The sequence below is a fragment of the Peromyscus leucopus genome, chromosome 2 (assembly GCF_004664715.2).
Source record: "Peromyscus leucopus breed LL Stock chromosome 2, UCI_PerLeu_2.1, whole genome shotgun sequence".
NCBI lineage: Eukaryota > Metazoa > Chordata > Mammalia > Rodentia > Cricetidae > Peromyscus > Peromyscus leucopus.
The window spans coordinates 74,642,371-74,664,122 of record NC_051064.1 but is presented as its reverse complement, the minus strand read 5'-3'; the positions used below and the strand labels follow the sequence as shown (position 1 = coordinate 74,664,122).

Below are 21,752 nucleotides of genomic sequence, written 5' to 3'. Positions count from 1 at the left end.
TGGTTGCTTGCACAGAGGGAGTCCCATTCCTTAGCTGCACAGCCATTGCTAAATTCCTCAGGTAAATAACCTCTAGCTTGTTTTCTGGGAAGTAACCCTAATGAAGTGCAGTGGAACACACACACGCTAATAAGACATGAAAATAGAAGGTGGTACTTACTGAAAAACAGGTTTGACAGGAGTGCTAGGACAATGAGGAAGGACAATGGGGGATGAATATGTTCAAAATGTATTTAACATGTATTAAATATGTGCACATATAAATAGAGTTGAAAATAATATTTGTGTTTTATTAGGTTAGGATATAACTATCCTTAAATAAGTCCATACTTATTAGAATGGGAAATGGGTTAGACTGGATTAGCATATTGACTCGATTAATAATTGAAACCATGAATACAATTTGAATTCTAGGTTTAATTTCTTGCACAATGAGCAAATTACTTGGGGGGGGGGTTACTACTTTCAAGTCGTTGTGATTGTTAAATTGGGGCATAGGGGTGCTAGAGAGATAGCTGAGCCATTAGAGCACTGACTGCTTTTCCAGAGGACCTGGGTTTAATTCCCAGCATCTACATAGTGGGTCACAACAATTTACTACTCAAATCGTTGGGAGGGGGCCCACTGCCCTCTTCTGGCCTTGGAGGAGACTGCACACACATGGTACACATACATATACAGAGACAAAAATACCCATAATCATAAAATAAAAAATAAACTGAAGAAGCATTAAAAATTAAAGGACAGGTGAAAAGCTTAGAACAATTCCTAGCACATGCAAGTAGCTGCTGTCTTCATTATTGCCACCTATTTTTCCCTAAATGCCCCTTCTAGTGATACTTTGATGTTTATAGATACATCATTGACAGAGTCATTTTTCTTATCAAAACTGTCTCTTATAACCATCTCATATGTTATAAAATTTGAAATTTCAAATCTTAGATGGAACTGAGTTCTCTTGGTGATGCGGTCTACCTTCCTCCCTCCTCATCTGCAACAGCGTCCTCCCAGGAATGCTGAGCCCATGCTATACAAAGTGACTCTTCAGCTTTTGGATTGAAGACTGCTTTGTAGTGCTATATCTTTATTGATGCCACTCATGTAAACCTTCAGCCTTCTTAGATATGATATGTCTCCCTCTACGTCCAAAGTTAGCAGCTATCACTGTGTTTAACAAATGCTTAAGTCCCCCAGCAGTTTCCACCTAACTTTCTGGAATAAAATACCTTAGCTTCCTCTTATCATTATTTTTCAGCTATTTGATGAATTCTCTTTGATGTCTATCCCAATTCAACTAAGCTTTAATTTCTCCCCAACTGGATCTAATTTCTCTTATCACTGGGCCTTTTGGGGCCTGAGTCTGAAACTACCTGGAAGATTGGCTTCCAATGTGCTTCCATTCCAGTCTCTAATTGCTTCCAGTGTGTACATCATCTCTTTGCTTTCCTCCTCTGAGTTCAGATACAGTTCAGAAGGTAGATGCTCTGAATGTGAAAAGAGGCAGGCAGAAGGCTATGGGCATCCTCCCATCAATACCTTCCATTTTCAGACATCATTAACTTACTAGAAACTTGCCAATTGGCCACTCAACTAAAGTCCTGTTACTGCTTTCTTCTGCTTAAATTTCCTCTTGGGTTGCTTGGTTTTGAGCCCAGGGGTGTGGGGCAGAGACCTGTTTCTGTTCATGTGGGGAAATGAAGAGAGTGGTGAGAATGTATCTTCCATTTTCAGACTTGGTAAAGCTAGTAAATGTGTAAATGTCTTCAGATTTCTGCTCTGATGTAACTTCAAATAAAGTTTTTTCTTCCATTATGATTACTGAACCACAGTTACTGAAAGATATTTAAAGTATACATAAGAACCATTGCATTTCAGTTTGCAGGTGATGAACATTAAGTGTAACCATGGTGTAAGTTACCTTTCAGTCCACCTTTTAACAAGTTTTATTCTTTTAAAATCACCTATTTTATCATTCTGGAAAAACGAAGGCAATATGGATGTTCTGTACCTTCCAAAAACAAAATTTAATCATTTTGTTGGACTTCACTCTTAGCAGACTCACTTGGCATTCTAAAAAGAAAATATCTTTCACTGTGGAGATATTTTTCCCTAATTTTTCTCTTAGTTCAGTATTAGTTCTCTCCCACCTCTTCTGGAACTCCATTAATTGAATCTATTAAAAAGAAACAAATAAAATAAATTTTATCAAATTAACTCACAAATAAAAATATCAAACAGCTATTTTAAGGAAGCCTCTCAAACATGTGCCCAGCCCCAAGCTCTATGAATCTCAGTGAACTTCTGTACTGGTAAAATGACTACTCTGAAGCCAAGGTTTGGAACTTTCACCATCAGTTACATTTTTATATACTTATCCACCACACAAGAAAGAAAAAAAAAATGATGATTGAGTTGGTACTATAAAAGTAACTGGCTTTATGTCCTCTTTCATACTTCATTCTTCACCGAATACTACACTCTCTAGTTCTCCTTTTTAGCTTTTCTATTGGGAACTAGAGAGATGGCTCAGTGGTTAAGAACACCGACTATTCTTTCAGAGGACCTGGGGTTCAATTCTCAGCTCTTATATGGTATCTCATAACCATCTTCTACTCTAGTGCCAGGGAATTCAACAGTCTCCAGCTTCTGATGGAACCTCCACCCAGGTGGTACACAAAAACTCACACAGCCTCACACATACATTTAAATGAAATCAAACTTAAAACAAAAAATGTCTATTGTCACACTACTCCAGATATGCCCAATCTCATCTACATTTTATAGCATATTCACTCTTGCACTTGTTTTCATATATATACAAAAATTATAGGCTGGTATTCAAATATGAGAGAGAATACGCGGTTATTTTTTGTGTGTGCCTGAGTTTGGGTCACTTCACGTAGTATTATACTTTTCATTTCCATCTGTTTTCCTGCAACTTTCATTTTTCTTTCCTCCTGGATAATGTTTCATTTCATTTATGGGCCACAGTTCATTATCCATTCACCTGCTGATAGATGTCTAGATTGTTTCCATTTCCTTGCTGTCGTAGAAAATGTAGCAATAAATATGGATATACAAAAATCTCTATGGGAAGACACAAAGCCCTTTGGGTACATACTTCCCCATACTTTTACTTAATTTTATTTCATTTATTAAATCATTTCTAGATTTTTTTGCAACTTGATACCTCTGCTAATTCCTAGATTCAGAGGACTTAATAATTTCACAGTTCTTCTGTGGAGAGAAAACTCTACTAGACAGTGAGATCAAAACAATAGTCATTACTAATACTATATATACTCTTTAGATCACTGGCCCTATGTCAGCCATCTCTGAGTTTACATCTCAAACTTCCTAACTACCATACAGGCCACCTTCATCCATAGATTCTCAGTCTAGGGAGATATTTCGCTGTTAAGGGTCATATGGAAACATCTGGAGACACTTCTGGTGGTCACTCCTTGAGGAGTCTACATGTGATAAGACAGGGCCATGGGCATGTGTTGCTGGAGGGCTTCTCTCCAGGCTCCACCAAGCCCCGCAGTCCCACAATCCATGTATAAAATAATCACTCAGACGCTTATGTTACTTACAAACTGTATGACCTTGGCAGGCTTCTTGCTAACTGTTCTTTTATCTTAAATTAACCCATTTTTATAAATCTATACCTTGCCACGTGGCTGGTGGTTTACTGGCGTCTTTACATGTTCTGGCCGTGGCTACAGTGTCTCTCCTCCTTCTTCCTGTTTCTCCAAATCTCCTCTCTCTTTGTCCCGCCTATACTTCCTGCCTGGTCACTGGTCATCAGTGTTTTATTTATATAGAGTGATATCCACAGCAGGTATGGATAAACATCCTGTATTCTCCAGGTGAATCTCTACAATCAGTAATTGTCCAGTTCCAGATGTCAACACTGTTAAGATTGAGAAGTCATATTTTTTGCAAAGGACCTTAACTCTCAGGGTATTCTCCAATCTATAACGTGAGAAATAATGTATCTTTACAATACATTGGGAATGGCATGGAATTCTATCTTCAAAGTCCTTTAAAAAATGCTTAGCCCAGTATAACGACTCTTCTAACTACAAGATACAAAGGCTGGACATCCCTAATCTAAAACTCTGAATTCCTTAATGTTTTGATATTTGAAAGTTTTTGAGTTCCCACATGAGGTTTTAAAATTTTTGCATTTTAGAAAATTTTAGGTTTTCAGATTTGGAGTGACCAAACAGTAAGTATCTATGTAATTATTCTTAAATTTAAAAATCTCCAAAATATGAAACACATCTGGTCTCAAGAATTTTGAGTAAGGGTTAGTCCATGTTAAAAATGCATGCACTTTGGGCCATCTAGAGCAACACAAACTCAAACATTGGTGTTAGAAGTGGTAGTGATATGACAGCCTTTCAGATAACTGACTGCCGAGTCCTACTGTCCCTCACGACACTATTTCAAGGGTCTGTGACAGGATTAGTCGCCCATTTCTGGACTAATCTTGCTTTGCTAATCATAATTTTATGTGACATTTTCTCATCAGAATTCCTGAGGAATGATCTGGGCCATGGAGAGGGAGACTGTCCTATTCTTAGTCTAGAATTATGTTTCTATTAACATAGCCTTAAAATAGGTCATAGGTCAACTAACAACTCATAGTAATTCTCTCTCCCTCTCTGTCTTGAAATATTGAATGAAAAATCAAAGAGAATAGGGGAAGCACACAAGTGAATGTATTTTGTAAAACCTTCAATAGTGATGGGGATTCTTCCCTCAAATCTGCCTGGATACCTATCTGTAACCCAGAAAAACAAGGTCCGACATCTTCCGTTTTAACTCAGAAGGTGACCAATGATAGAAAAGGGAGGGCAAGGAGAAGTAGACTGTCAAAGGTGAGAGCTGGCAGGTAGTGTCTCTGGCCCTGGGATCCCCATGCTCAGGAAAGAGGCTGGGGCATGGACTGCTTCACAGGTTTTCAGAACTCTAGTGCTGTGAGGACACAGCTCAGCCCTGAGATTCTATCACAGATGTCATCTCCCCTTCTCTTCTTCTCTTTCTTTTATCACACTGTTGCCCCTCATTGTGCACATCGGGCAAAATGAGAGCATTCCTCAAGATCCATGAGCCTGTGCCTGCTGCCTCTCTGTGCAAATGGCTCCCTGCGATGGATCTCTATTATTTCACCAAAAACATCACAGGAGGAATTTGTTCTGCACCACTAAAGATATGATTTCCATTCTCTCTGCTGCCTTAGCTCAGTGTTTTGGCTGTTCACTGGGAAAGGAATAGAGAAGAAAGAAAGTATCTGTAATACCTACCTGAGCCAGTTTTCACCAGGGATAAATAAGATTCAGAATTATTTAGCCATAGGATAAAAACAATTTCCCAAATGCCTATTGAATCCACATCCATATGCTAAACCCCCATAGGGATGTAACGTGGCCCCAACACTCTAGGGGCTGATTCCAAAGAAATGGAATCAGCCTCCTCCACACCTTCTTTCTCCTTATTCCGCTTGCATAATTTTTATTGTAAAGGTGACATAAGTCACCCAACCTTGGCTTAGGATCTGCCTCTGTCCTGTGATGATGATGCTAGTCCACCCACTTGCCAGACTAGTAGCTACTGGGGTAAGGAATTACAGTGCTAAGCATAGAGTAAACACTCAACCAATGGGAGTGAGTGGAATCATCACTGGCCTTATTTAGTCCTTTTTGCACTCATCCTCATCTCCAGTAAGAAAAGTCAGGACATCTGAGGCTCACAGAAATACCATATTTGTATTTGTACTTTGATGTCCATGACAATAAAATAATTTTACACTCTTTTTAATTATTGTTATTTGATTACACTCTTATATGTTCATCATATATTAAAGGCTGTGAGAAGCATAATCCTGAACTCCAGTTCTTTATTAGCAATAGCCAAGTATCAGTATCACAGGCTTCTACACTGATTCAGATTACAAATGCTTTAATCTATATCTAAAAAAAATATTTTATTGTTTGAGGTTCAGAGAGGTTAGTGAGGTATTCAGAGTCGCAGAGCAGCTGACCTGGAACTTGAATCTTAATTTCCTTCCTCTAAGTCTGCTGAGTTTCTACTTTAAATGCCCAGTTTCACTCCTTGGATTTAAACTTGTGATTTTATATGTAGTGACATGGCCAGTGTTTGCTGTCACAGAGAAATGAAAAATTGTAATTATAAGGCATTCGATAGAAAATTCCAAACCTCACAGAAATAGCAATTCAGTGTCAATTTATCACTGACTATATGTTTAGTTAGTCTATTTAAAAGGGTTTAATATTGAGAAATAGGATATATTTATAGTTTGGCTGAAGAACCACTGCTTTTTGCTGTGATTGCTTAGATGTGTTTAAATTTGTAACTATCATTTGCACTGGAGAGATCTGCCTTATTTTAAAGGAACATTGGTGAGAAATATGCCTATAAAAGTAGTGAGAATTCTACCAGTTCTATGTTCTGCTCTTGGTATCTGTCTAACAAGACTTTATGCCAAAGGAAAAGGACATCTCACTTTCAGTTTCAGGTGGCTGTTGTTTCTGGGATCATCTTCACAATTTTCCTTTTATTAAAGACACATTCTTTTCTCTTTTCTTTTCTTTTCTTTTTTTTTTTTTTTTTTGAGACAGGGTTTTTCTGTGTAGCTTTGGCTGTCCTAGAAGTAACTTTGTAGACCAGGCTGGGCTTGAACTCACAGAGATCCACCTCATGAGTGCTGGGATTAAAGGCATGTGCAACCACAACCCAGCTTAAAGATGTATTCTTATTGTTTCATTATGTGTATGTGGTGAGTATACACACATGAGTGATTGCAGAGGCCAGGTGAGGTATTGAATTCCCTGAAGCTGGTATTACAGATAGTTGTGAGATGCTTAGTATGGGTGTTGGAAACCAAACTTAAGTACTTAGGATTTCTAACAAGAACAGCAAACTCTCATAAGCAATAAGCCATCTCTCAACAGAATTTTAAAAATATTATCTAAAGCAAAGTTGGCTCAAAGTAGAATGTTTATTTTGTTTTCTCCCCTATGGAAGCTATTTTTTAAGCCCAGATTACTGGATTTACTGAAAAACTAGAAATAAAATTATATTTGAAGGTACCAGTGATGCTTTGCTGCTTATAGATTCTGTATGACCCTTGATAACGTACCTCCTATGCGACATACCCACTTGTGAGCTTTTTGGAAAACTTCTCTATCTATCTCTGCCAAAACAATGTTTCATAACAAACTTTTTCAAAATCTCAGTAGTTCTGGATGATCAATACTGAGGGGTTGTGTGCCTGAATACTACAAGGAGTATTATCTCACATGGGTTTTCTCCTTGTTTTCAGGTTGGCAAGAGTTATAGGCTATAAGATGCCTGGCCCATGCTGCTGGGCAATGAGTCTATGGTGATTCATCTTCTTTTGCTAGCAGATTAGCTGTGAAAGCTTTCCTCTTGATAGCAGCAGATGTACATGAAAGAGTAAAAATTTATGGTGTATCTCGAAGAACAGACTCTTAGCAATACTAACTTCTACGCATATGATATTTATCACAGCAAGTCATAAGGCCATGCCCAAATGAAGAGTTAGTCTTCAGTGGGGCTGTAGCAAGGATGTGCATTTCATGAAGGGCTTAAAAATGAGGCTTAATAGTCTATGTATTGTAGTTATTATGAAGTTTAAATTAAATGACTGTATTTCCTTTAAAATATTACCTGCCATATAGTAAGCACTCTGTAATTGGTAAATGTCATTATTATTGTTATTACAATTATCTGGCTAATGAAATGCTCTTGACAAACTAAAATTGTATAATGGGGAGAATCTTGGTAATAGATCAACTAGAGAAGTCCAATGTAACTCTATAGGGGAAGAAGTGAACCTGGAATGATGCTAAATATCTGGAGAGGAAGGATATTGGTGGTAAGAGAGTGGTGTTTTCCTTTCTCTGCTGTCCAACTACTAGGAAAACAGCTTCCCCTCATACACTATTATTTGATAAGCCTTAGCAAGAGCTTTAGAATTTCCTCATCTCTTGGGATAATGTACCTAAGCTTCACGACCTAGTAGTATCATGCAGGTCTTAGCACTTGTACAATGACTGTGACAGTGCATTGTGAACAGAGCTGTATGTCCTTAGGCTACAGCCATATTCTGGTTCTGGGTAGCCGCATGCTTCAGGCTATGGCCATGGTGGGGACTGACTGATGCTGAGTGGAGACAGGGACCGACTGACATTGGGTGGCAGTGGAAATACCAGTGATGGTTTCCAGGCCCCTGAATGATGATCTGATTTGAACATTGAATAAGACTGCAATCTTTACTCAAACACTAATGAGTTATAGAAACAAGATGTGGAAAACCTACTGTTTACTGTACAAGCCCCTTTGAGGGCCTGTCATTTGTGAACATGACAATAAATGATATACTTTGCTGATTGCTTAATCTACTTTGCATAGTTTGTTAAGCATCTTGCAAAAATCATTACATTAAATGTTAACCAAAATACACAAAATTTTAAAAAGGTACCAATTCTTCATGGTTTATACAACAGGTTTCACATAAGGTGCTGAGGTTCAAAAAAGTCAGTGAAGACATAATGGCATGAAAGATTGGACCTGTATCTCCACTGTGTGTACACAGTGCACCATGGCATTTGGGACCAGAGCCTAGACACAGACAAGGATAGCAGGGTGGGTATTAGGGTTACTGACTAAGATAAGATTTCTAAATTGGAATCTAAAGAAAGAAACAGGGATGAGTTAAAGATACCCAGACTTCTTCCTGACTGAAAGATAAAGTCTTATTGATGTGGAAAATCTTTTCTCAGTGTAAGTTGCAGAAAAAAAAAAATAAACTTGGTGGAATTTTTCCTACAAATTCTGATCTTTCTTTGCCTCATGCCACTCTCTGCATCCTTTATGGCTCAGTAGCTGGCACACCCTCTAGGAATTTTCCACAGCCTTACTAACCACAAATGCAGCTAGGGGATTCCTGGTCAGTGTTACCATTACACAGGAATTCAGTACACTCTTTTCTACTGTCTTTATGTTTTCTTTCACTATACCACTGATGTGTTTTAGAAAAGGGTGATGTTCAGTTCATCTCAGTGTCTATAGTTCCCATACCTGAATATGGCCTCCACCCAGAAATACCTTTGGAGGTAGAATTCCACAATGTATATGGCCTTCCAGTCTAAAGGAGTACAGAAACACATCGTGTGACTATCCTGGAAAGTCTTGGATGAGATGAATCTTCTAAGGAGGGGTAATTTTGCTAGAGACTGAATCCCATCAGGCTGTGCGACATAGGCTGCAGGGAGCTTTTGGACTTTTTTATGACTGATGAGGAAAGAAAGATCTTTGAAGCAGTACTATTAAGTCTCAGTTTTAAATAACTGTATCATGGACTGTCATAGGCACTTTAACATTTCATTTAGTCAAAAACAGTTTGTTGGAGTTGGGTCATGCCTCATTTGAACACTGGGGAAGGAGATACCACAGGGTTTAAATAAATGTCACTCTTACAGCCAGTGAGAAGTGTAAGAAATAAAACTGGTTAATTTCAGAGCTGTCCAGAGTCACACCTCACTGAAAGTTGCTAATGAAGTGAGTTTTGATATAGCCTGTCTACTTATTGATAATTTGGGGCCCTTTCTTCATGAACAGAACTCAGTGGCAGTTGAATGACAACTCTGCCCAGCCTTTGCAATCAACTGTCAATTCTGGGGCCTCTGCAAAAAGAGAGTTCAGTTGATCTAGATAGCGACAGCTGTAAAAATAATGTGCTGATATGGACAGAGAAGGGGAGCCCAGAAGACCTCAACCCTATAAAAAGAACTACATGCAGCTTAGGAAGGCTAAAAGTGGGAGAAATAGCTTGGCCCAGGAAAAAACACACCGATTGGTTATCCAATAGCAAATGGTCAGCCCCGAAAACATGCATACAAGTAGCCATACGTATACATATATGTATATGTATATATAACATACATACATATACACACACATACATATACATGTATGTAACAACAGTTAATAAAAAAAGAGGCCAGGAATTTGAAAAGGAATAAGGATGAGTATACAGAGGATTAGAAGGGCAAAGGGAAGGGGGAAATGATGTAATAATCTCAAGAACAAAAGAAATACTTTTTAAGTGCTTTGCAAACAGGAGAGCAGCTCCCGTGGTAACTACATTCATTTTCACAAAAGCGCATTCGTTTACATTTAACTACAAGATGTTGGAGCCGGAAGGAATCTTGGAGACCATCTGTGCTCTGGCTAGGGAACATGAAACCGGCTCCAGTGAACCTGGGCAGCATTGTGCTTTGATCAGAAGAGAGGAAAATATCACAAATTTGATTCTGTCTTCCAAACTTGATGTAGTTTTCCCAATTGAAATCACGACCACCCATAAGCCTTCAAGTTAACTGACAGATCCAAGATCCTGTGTATAAGAAAAGGCTGTTCCATGCCTTTTCAATTTATATTTGCTGTTATTCACTCATTTGTCTTGTCTGCAGGCACTTGCTTGAAGATAAGCTGGACCAGGCACCAAAGGTTTAAGAAAATATATGAGAGAAAAAAAACTAAAGAGTAAGAAAATTCTATCCATCATTTTTTTCCATCCCTGAGAGTTGGGAAGAGGTGGCCATTTTTAAAAACGTGAACTTGGGTTTTAATTTTTCCTAGTCATGAAGCATTTACATCTAGCTAAGAACAGTGGCTGTTTTCTTATTGATTTTTTTCATGAAAAGACTCCTTTAAACATTAGATGTTGCTTTCTATGGCTGGATTTAGACAAACTGAGAACTGCATAGTTCTTGTTTTTATTCTAGGTCTTTCTAGCTGAGGTGTACCAAGAGACTAAAGCATTTTCATTTACCACCTTGTTCTTAATCCTGGAGTCTGAATGTGTCCATTCAAAAGCCTAAAAATACAAATTGAGATAAGTATTAATGTATATAACATATGTACATTATTGGCTATTTGCATTCTGGATCTAGATCTCTACCCCTCAATACATTTCTATAAGATATTGGCTTATGTTGCTGAGGAGGGTAGCAAGCCAACTAGAGACCATGAGGACAGTCTACTCGAGCTCAAATATGCAGACAGCCTATTCTTTCTTCAGGTAGATCAGTCTTTCTTCTATCAAGGCCTTCAACTGATTGCAGGAGACACGCATACAATGTGGAAGCAATGAATTTTACTCAGTGTCCTAGTCTAATGTTAATATCTAAAAATACCACCACAGATACATTCAGAATAATGTTTGTTCAAGTATTTAAATATGACATCTCCCTCAAGACAATGCTGTAAGTTAACCAGTATCAGCACTAAGGTTAAATTACCCAAAAACTTGAAGGAGGGGAGAGGAGAAATGAAAATAGCAGTTGTCAGCACAGCGCTGGATGTTGAAGATAAGCTATATTAGATAACAAAGATTTAAGAAAATGTATAAGACCAGGGGATGGGAAAGCAGTATGGAGATGGTTCAGGTGGCCAAGTGCCTACTGTGAAAGCATAGGGACCTGGGTTTGGATCTCTAACACCCATGTCAACATGGGGTATGTTGGCGCATATTTATAAGCCATGGATGCTGTATTTCTGGAGCTTCCTGCATGATTCAGAGATAGCTAAGCAGATACAGAGACTCCTCTTCCCAGCAATCACTTATTACATTTATAAGTACATTAAGAGGAGTCCTTATGAATCTTGTAAGTTTCAGGACCTTGCCAAGTCTTAAGCCTTAATAAGACTGTGCCAATTTGGAGGAAATAGCATTTCAATGTACATGAAATAGCTTCAGGACAGCAGGTATTAAGCTTTGGCTGTAAAATGTTATCAGCAAGTTCATGTGTTTGAACACCTGGTCCCTAGTTGGTGTTACTTGTTTTGAAAGGTTGAATAACCTTTAAGAGGCAGGAAATAGGTCATGGGGGGCAAGAGAACCTTGAAGTTATAGTTTTTACTGCTTCCAACACCAGTCCCTGGTTGTTGTTAAGTACCATATAGAAAGCAGCTGCAGCAATCTCTCACAGCCATAGGGAGAAACTCCAGTCACCATACATTCTCCATCATCATTGACGTATCCTAGTAAACTGTAAACCAAAGTGGGTCCTTCCTCCTTTAGGTTGTTTCTGCCTGGAGTTTCCCCATAGGGACTAGAAAATGGACTAATCCAGTGAGTTTTCCCATCTTTATGATTCATTGGTTACTCTGCTGCATTATAACCAATGAACAGGCACAGGTTACCTTGTCTTCTTTTGTATAGATCTATAGTGAAGAGAGCAATGCCAGAAAGAGATGAGAATAGAGCCTGGACCTCCAGAAAGTCTTGAGATGGGCCCAGTCAGGTCTAGGTGGCTAGGGACTCCCTGCCTACATAACCTGAAGAAGGGCTGCCATCAGAGCACCTATTTAAGACTGAAGAAATGTCCTCCAAACTCGAATTCCCCATCTCTACACAGCAAGCTGGTTAGAAGCTATGCCTTTAAGGGTGATGCAGTGGATGGAGCTGGAATATCAGTCATTATTATGTGGGTTCAAACCCCGCTTTGTGGCTTTGGAAGATCATCTAAATTCTCTGAGTCCATGTCTACATGTGTCTAAACAGGAGTTAATGATAGTTGCTTTTCAAATATCTGTTAGGAGAAGGAAATGAAAAAATACAAAGAAATGCAAAGATCCTTTCCAGGCAAATTGTTAGTGCTTGGGAACTGTGATTTTTTTTTTCTAACACAGATTGAAAGTGTCTAAAAAATTTAAAGAGAACAAGGGATGTGCTACTGAAATTTGAACCCAAATCTATGCATATTTCAGTGGAAGAGCCTTCAGACATCACTGTGTAGAAAAAGCAGTGGATGGTAAATTGATTGCACAGTTGAGAGTTGAGTCTCTGTATGTCTGGGTATCTTCTGTAGGAAACATGCCTTCACTTGCCTTGCATCGGGAAACTGGCATGCCTCTGTGCCTCTGCCTCTGTGCCTCTGTAGAGTGACTTGGGGTTCTCTCTCTCTCTCTCTCTCTCTCTCTCTCTCTCTCTCTCTCTCTCTCTCTCTCTCTCTCTTACTCTTTGATTTTCTGCTGTGCCCTGCCTCTCCATTACCTTCCTGTTTACAACTCTTTTCTATCATACTTTCCTCTATCACTGAGTGTGATCCCCCCCACACACCTATGTTCACCTCCCCTTCCTCTTCTTTCCACCTCTTTTCTTCTCAGAGTTTAGGTCTCTTCTTCTCAGACATTAATAGTTATCCCCATTAAGTTGACAATCTCTCATGTGTTAGTCAGAAGGAGGTGGCAGCCCCCCTCCTCTCCCTGCGTTCTGGGCCTGCGAGATGCTCAGATCAGGCACCATCTGTTGCATTCATCCAGGCGATGGGTGAATATTTTGCTACTCCGGGGAGGCAGAGCTTTGCGGGTACCTGAAAGTAATGTGGCTTGTTTGGATAATTTGATATATTGATATTGAGAGAGCTGTTGAATGGGGTCAGAGGGGTGGAGATGTGGAGCAAAGAGTACAGGATGACATCAGCCATGAAGAGCTTTCCATGAGCACTGCCGCCCTAAGCTTGTCTGGGCTCTTGGCACTGTCGCCAAGTCAAGAGCAGCCAAACAGATGGATGGGATTTGCTACATTGGGATCAGAAGCCCTTGCAGTTCACAGGAGCAACCACCCCCCTCCGTGTGTTGTCCTCTGACACAATTAGTTAAAACGATATCAGCTTAGGAAAAAAAAATCAAACAGAAATAAGAGGAGAGGAGCCTACTGTCAGGAATTGAAGAATGTCAGAGACATGACAGCGTTGTGGATATTACCCCAGACAAGGCTTCTGCCAGATAAAGAAGGATGCTGGAATGGAGCTGGTAGGAGAACGCAATGAGGGAGCTTGTTGTGGAAGTGTAGGCACAGTGGAGGGTATCAGGATAAAAATATTAAGATACTTGGGCAAGAAATATCAGAGAGCCACCATAGACTGGAAACAAAGATGCAGAGATGGGAAAATGGCTTTATTGATCCCCATAAGAATTGGAACTGTGAAACAGGGGACCCTGGCAGAATCTATAATTATCTAGAATTCTAGTCTTTATCAGAAATATGCTACATAAACAAGGAGAGAAGAAAGAACTACTCTTATATTTCCTTTCCAGTTTCCTGCCAGAGCACCCTACTGGCCTAGTCCAGTTAGGAGCCAGATGACAAGAAGCCAGATGATGATCCCTCAGGGTCTCAGTAGGGCAGATTGAACCTGGTGGAGAGGCAGAGAACTGGTGATGCAAATAAAGAGCAGTTGGCTTATGTCAGGAGTATATACACTCTGTATCACTCCATGCACAGGGGAATGAAGAGTGGTTGAGCCCACTCTTGTTCAGAGTTAGAGTCTTCACAACCTCTCTTAATTCCGCTGTGCATGGAGTACCCACAGAGTATGCTTTCTCATGCAAGTTCATGATTGCATCCCTTCCTCTCCATTCAGATGTATCTAAAAGGCCACTATGTTTCTTAATCAAAAACTATACCCATGTTTATTTCTGTCAAATGTGGTCCTCATCTCACCTAGGCACCACCATTTCACAGTCCTTCAAAGCCAGAAAAAGAGGAGCCAAATTCATTGTTTCCCTTTCTTTTGCTATCTTTATAACACGTCACATTCTGTGGGTGTTTTACATCCAATATAACCCTCAACTTTGATGACACCACAACATATATTATTTCAGCATTCCCCAATTCTCTCCATTGTTTTCCTACTTCTGGACCTCCACCATTGCTACCCTACTCCAGGCTACCATCAGCTCTTCCTGGACTATATTCTATGCTGTGATCCCAGGTGCTGTGATCTTTTTACTTTCAGTCTTCTTTTCCTCCCCCCTCTCTCTCTTTTCCTCTGTATGAGCATGTATGTGCACATATGTGTGTAAAGACTGGAGGAGGACTTAGGGTCCTGTTGAACTTACTCTCCAACTTACCCCTGAGGGTCAGGGCCAAGGTTAAGGTTAGGCTTCTGATTTCATTTCCTGTATTATCTCACATGGCTTGCTATCACTTTATTTTCTTAGATTCATTGATACTAGTTTTCTGCTACAACCCCTTGTATCATTTACCATTCAATTACAGTACATGCTTGTTATACAACTCACACTCATTTGCCAATTATTAAATCATATTCATCATCCTTTCAGTATGATAAACATCACAAGAGAATTTTTTTTGCTTCTTTTAAAGGGCTGCCATAATAAAATACTACAAATAAAGACTTTCTGATGGATACTGAGGCTGAAAATCCAACATCAAAATGGAGGTTCCCTTGGTGAGATTTTCCTTCCCAGCCTGTAGATACTGCCTTTTCTCTTTTCTGAAGTTTGTCTCTCCTTCTCCCCAACCCTTTCTTTCTTCTTCTCTTTGTTTGAGAATTTCAGACCATTGCCTGTTCTGAACATTTGACCATAGCCTAGCATCCTCTTATGATCCTGGTCAAATCACTCTTTTCTATATATACTGAATTAAACTTGACATGGCACTGCTTCTCAGAATCATACTGTAACCTCTGATTAGAATAGGGAGCCTGTAAGTGGAATCTCCTTGGATCACCTTCATAGACCTGACTTGAGATATCTGGGGAGAAGACAGCAAAAGATGTAGGTGAGGAATCTAGAATGCCACCATATGGTTCATTTGCATTGTCAATTGTGTTTCTTAGCAATCTGATTCTTCCTGTGTCCCTGAAGATGGGGCTTCCCACAGAACCTAATATCCAAATCCACCCTCTGGTTTTGACTTACCTTGCAGACACATCTGTCTAAGTTGATAGTTTTTTTTTTTTTTTTTCCCTGAGAAAACAAGAAGTGGGTGTTGAGAGTTGGGGGGGGGGTGTTCTTTGTCTAATCTGGAGAAATCTCCGCAAAGAAAAATAAATCTCTAGTGCACGCCATCTCGTGGCATCAAGTGGTAGGGAGCTCCACCTGAGAAGAAATTCCCCAGCCTCTGCTGAGTGGGTGGAGGGAGACTGAGTTTGAAGATTTCAAAGTCAGGGCTGTCTTTGGGCATTTCTCAGAACGAAGGCACTGAGGCCATTTGGCTGTGTCCTGTTTTCTTCCGCTGCTTTCCTCCCCTGCCTTTGATAGTCTCTCACATCTCTCCCAATCCTTCCTAGTTTTTCGTTTTATGCTCTACAGTTTCTCTCTGTACTTCTGATCTCATTTTCTCTATTCCCTGGGATTTTCTATTGGTCTCAATTTGGAAACTGGAAATGTGGCCATGGAGAAGTCACCAGCAGGTTGTTCCACCTGGACTGGCACATTTGCAGGCTTGGCTAGCACTTGTTAGCATGGAGAAACATCATATGACTTGTTTGGAGGCCTTGTTTTTTCCTTGATAAGGGGTATGGACTTACATGACCTGCATCCCACAATACTGCAGTTTTATCACTAAGCTATTATGTGATCTTCACTGTCACTCTCCCAATTCAAGCCACCATTACCCATGGGTGGCTTATGCAGCAATCTTAGTCCCTGTCCACTTTCCCATTTCCATGTGTATTCCCCTTACTTTCATCAGTCATAGTTAGCAAAGAGACCTAACTTACTTATGTCAGTTTCTCCTTTAAAGCCATTCAATGATAATCTTCGCCATTTAAATGAAATCTAAACTAAATATTGTGTCCTCATCCTCCTGCTTCATTTTGTAGTACCCTCTGTGTGCACCCACACAGTACTCCTTTCTCTTGTTGAAAGAGCCTCACCTCTGTGTCCTCAGATTATCACACTTGCTTCTCCTTTGCTTAGGACAGTCTCATCCCAAATGTCCTCTAACTCCTATCCTGCTCTGCTTTCTTTGCTGCTTTCCACTCATCATTATGACCTCCGTTATAATAGTGCCTTTTCCAAGAAGGCTGCCTTGACTTTCTGGATGGCTAAAGTACCTTGTTGTTATATTCTGTATTCAGAATTGTGGCCTGATATTGGAAGTTCCCAGATATGTATATCCTACTGTATTAGGAATTATTTGAAACATGGATTGTACCTAAATTTTCACCATCATATCCCAAGGGCTTATTCCAATGCCTAACATCTAGTAGGTGATAGATAATGACAATTGTATCTGTCCTTAGGCTAGTGACTTGATTTGTAGTTTCTTATCATTAGTGGGTTAAAGATAGAGGTTCAGAGACTCAAGGTGGCCAATCCCAGTCCCCCAGGGACTGAGAGTGGGCCAAGCCTTAACCTCAGCCCCATTGCCACCCTGTAGCAGCAGCTGAGGCGACACAGGAGACAGTGGAGTCCCTGATGCAGAAGTTCAAGGAGAGTTTCCGCGCTAACACGCCAGTGGAGATCGGTCAGCTGCAGCCAGCCTTGCGCAGTGCCTCTGCAGGGAGGAGGAAGCGGAGGAGCAAGTCTCGAGGTAGGAACTCCGGCATCGAGCCAGAAGACAGAAGTCTGTCCTGTGTTTATAGATCCTGGGAACCTTCTTCCTCACCTCCCTCTTCCCCCTATCACTTCTGGAACTTCCCCTCTGTTAAGCCCCCTTGAAGATAACGGGGTGTGCCCCTGGGGTTAGAAATAACCTTGCTGAGACCCATGCTGCCTCCTCTGAGAATGACAATGAACACTCTAAATTTTTAAGTGGTTGTGAGGATGAGAGGAGATATATGGAAAGCTCCTCTTACAGGAACCTCAAGAAGCAGGTACTCTTCTCAAGGGCATCCCCACAAAGAGTGCAAGAGAAGCAGAGTATCCTTATGGAAGGCATGAGAACCATTGGTTGAAAGTCAGATGAAAGGGCCCCTAGGAACACTGTTGGGGAAGCACATTTTAGGACCCTGAAGAATACAAGATGAGTTGGCATCATAGATTAGACGGAACTGATTCTTATTTCTATTCTGTCACTGTGTCTAAAGTACACCTATCTCACCGCAATGTCTGCCTCCCCTTCTGTTTTTTTTTTTTCACTTCATCTCTTTCATCATCATTTCCTCTGACCACCTGTGTGACTTTGTATATGGGAAGACCCCACTTGTCATTGTCTGATTTCTGAACCTACTCTTTGGTTTTTCCCAGATTGCTCAGTGATCTTTGGTTCATTGCTCTCCTTTGTACCTCTCACTCCTCCATCTGCGATAACTTCATTCAGGACTTACTATTTGTATGTTCAAGCTAAAAATATGCCTTGAAAACTATATGACGTTCATATCTTTACTCTTTACTGTTTCTAGTGAGTCTGTGTGCTCTGACCTCCATAATTTTTCTTTTGCCATTCTCTCTGTGTGTCATAAACAAATAAACTGACCCCTATAAATTATCTTTTCCCATTTATTCACACCCAACTTATTCCAGGCAGTAGGCTAAATGATATATACACCTTATTCATCAGAGTCCTTTTTTAGCAGGTATAATATTTTGAGGATGCCCTAGAGTAGTGCTTCTCAATCTTCCTAACACTGAGACCCTTTAATATAGTTCTTCATGCTGTGGTGACCCCCAGCCATAACATTATTTTGTTGCTACTTCATAACTGTAATTTTACTACTGTTATGAATCATAATGGACATATCTGGTACACAGGATATCTGATATTCAACCCCTAAGAAAGAGTCACAACCCACAGGTTGAGAATCACTGCCATAAAAAGTGGTAGAGCCAGAAAATCTCAACCAGAGTCCCAAACCTAGTAGCTTATCTACCATGTTCTGTACTTTTGAAATCCTAAGCATTTTTCCAAACACTTAAATGGCACACTTCCACAAAGACATCATTAATTGTGGCAGTCACAACTCACTATGAAGTCTTCTGGATTTTCTTTAGATGTTAGTACTGGTTCCCTGTATATATGATAATTTGCTTTTTGTCTGGCTTTTTCCTTAGCTACATAGAGATCTTGGGATGGTTCTCCTAGTTGAATGATATTTACAGCTAGAACCAAATAAGCGTTTGAAAACATGGCAGGGTGGTGGTTGGTGTTTGTTTCAGTGATGTCTGGGTCCTAAAGCTGTGAACTTTGAATAAGGATGGTGGAGAGGCAGACAAGATCTTCAAGTCTACAGGAGGCCATGCATGAAAGCAGAAGGAATTATAGAGTTAATTTTTAAAATTCATGTAATACACAGCAATTTCCCTGAAATCAGCAATCGTGGCATACTAATGCCAACCCAGTCACTTTCAACTTCTACGGCTTTGGAATAATCGTCACTTTCTCCGAGTCTTGGTTTTCCAATTTAATAAAATGAGACTCATTAAACTATAAGAATGCTATAGCATTCTAGTAAAATGGTGAGAATGTCAGACAGCATGCATTGGAAGTACATAAATGCTGTCCTGTGTGTTTTCCTGGGCTGTACATTCAGATCACTTAAAAATCTTGCCCAGCTTTTTCTATGCATCTTTATTCTTTCAAATTCACCAAAAGTGCTCTTCTGCCATCTTATGTTTCACACCCCATGAACCTATTTGACTTCAAGTAAATCGTTTCTCTCTTCTTAAAGACAAATCTGAATTTATTTCTTTATTTATCCTAAACATCCTTATGTCACCTAACCCTTCAAAACTATCTATTTTATGCTTGACAATTTTTATAGGCAGACTTCTAATGTAAGACAACTGGGCAGTTTTTCATATTACATCAATATTTTAAAAATAGCACATAGAGTTCTTTTGTTTCATTTTTTCTGAAAATTTGACCTTCTCTTTGTAAGCTCTCTATTCCCTATCAGAGCAGAATTTTGGGATGAGACTGTTAATGAGCACACAACACTTGATCTTGACTGGAAATGGATACTAAATGGTCATCACTTGCTAGTTAGAAGGAGTCTCAGCATTCTGATGATTAAATCCAAGTGTAGCGCCTCAATGCACATAAAAATTATTCTGCCTTTCTTTGTCACACCACGACTACTGTCATTTCTTGCTTCCTCTCTGTAACTATACCCTGCTTGTGATTCAGTCTCCCTAGAACAGCTAGATTACTTCTTTCAGAATCCTAGAGCAGTTAAGATTTGCTTATGGCCTTCAGTAATTTTCCATTCTCCCTGGAATAGTATCTGAACTCTTAACTCTGAAATGCAGACGCTATATGATGAGGATCTGGTTCCTACTGTCTTCCCCAATACTGTCTGCTCTAATTTTTTTTTTGCATTCTAGCCAAACTGGCTGATGCTGTCCTGTTTCATGAACACAGCTAGCACATCCTTTCCTCAGAGCCCGGCAACTCACTAATGCTTCTGGTGCATTGTTCTTTCTGCATCTTCTGTTACCAACAGCTACTGTCCTACCTGATTCCTTCTCACCTTTCATCTCTCAGCTCAGATATCAGCACTTTCTCCTGTGTTCATCAGTCATGACTGTTTTCTCCTTTTGAATGGGCAACCAACTGTTCTATCAGCATGTGTATATATATATATATGGAATTTAGCCTAAGATTATTTTTCTTTGCTTGTTTGCTATCTTCCTCTTCTAAATAGATGCTTCATATTTATAAATCTAAAACATACAAAGTATTGAACAAATGCTTCGTGAATATATGAGCATCTGAAATTACTTTTAGTTTTATTTCATTGGAATTGATGGTGTGAAAAAAGTCCTTGCTGAACAAAAAGCAGCCTAATCTTCCAGAAATGCTTCCCCACCACAGACAGACAGACTGACAAGTAGTAATGAAACCAATGTCATTAAAACATTTCATAAATAGTTCACAAACAAGGTGATGGTGTTTCTCTTGCCACCCCTGGATCTGGCTGCTGCTGGAAGGAGGAAGGAGCATAGTATACATCCATACCTGTTCACCGCAAGCTGTTGAGATGTCATTGGCCTCTGGAGATGACTCAGTGGGCAAAGTAATTGCTTGCAGTCATGAAGACCATAGCTCCCATTTCCATGTAAAAATCGGTGTGTTGTAGTTCATATCTGTTATCCAAGTGCTGGGCAGGCAGAGGCAGAAGTGTCCCTGGGACTTATTGGGCAGCTACTTTTGCTGAATCACTGAACTGCAGTTTCAGGGAGAGAGTTTGTCTCCTAAAATAAGGTGGAAATTGATAGAGAAAGACACTGGTTGGTACTCTTTTTTCTCCACATATATGTGTGTGTCCACCACTGCATATTCCTAAGAACACATACACATTCATAACACACACACATACACACACACATACACATACACACACATACACACACACACACACATGCACATTTTCTTGGAGAGTAGCATTTCACAATCAAAAGCTGTACACACCCAATTCTTGGAGATTACTGCACTGTTTTTAATTCTGTTAAGGCACTGGGAAGCCTGCTGTATGAAAAGCAAGGCTGCTTTGTTGAATTCACTGTCTGTGATACCATCTTGCCTGCAGACTCTATTTTTACTCTGGAACATTTATTAACATCTCGTCCAACAGAAGCATCCTCAGAAACCCAACTTAGAAATGCCCCATTACCCCTCACAAGCCATCAGAAAGCTTAAATATGATGGTCTGGCTCCCCAGTCTTCCATCGTGTCATCCCTCCCCATGCTGCTGAGGTGGCTGTAGGCCTTCTGGCCCAGAATGAGAGCACCTGGCCTCTCTCTGCTTCATTAGGCTCCACGCCCAATGTGTGGTGCCCAGTAGTTCCCAGCAGATGGAATGGGTAGCTGAGAACCAGTGTCATGGAACTGAGCACATGGCTGAAAGCAGCTCCAGTGTGTTTCTGTAGCTCAGGTTTCCTCCTAAGAGGCCTGGTAGATGCTAAGCTGTAGCATACCTCATCTGACAAGGAAG

The 21,752-nt window shown here is 40.1% G+C and overlaps 1 protein-coding gene across 4 annotated transcripts in view; it reads left to right on the top strand.

The window, feature by feature from the left end:
• The window catches only part of Astn2 (astrotactin 2), a 948,854-nt gene that overhangs the window by 247,457 nt on the left and 679,645 nt on the right, over positions 1-21,752 (top strand). For 3 of the 4 annotated variants that reach the window (XM_028887866.1, XM_028887865.1, XM_028887870.2), the window contains one exon: positions 17,258-17,410. The exons of the other annotated variant lie outside the window; for it this stretch is intronic. In XM_028887866.1, the coding sequence (XP_028743699.1) occupies positions 17,258-17,410 (153 nt within the window). The remainder of the gene's footprint in view (positions 1-17,257; positions 17,411-21,752) is intronic. 4 annotated transcript variants of the gene reach the window in all.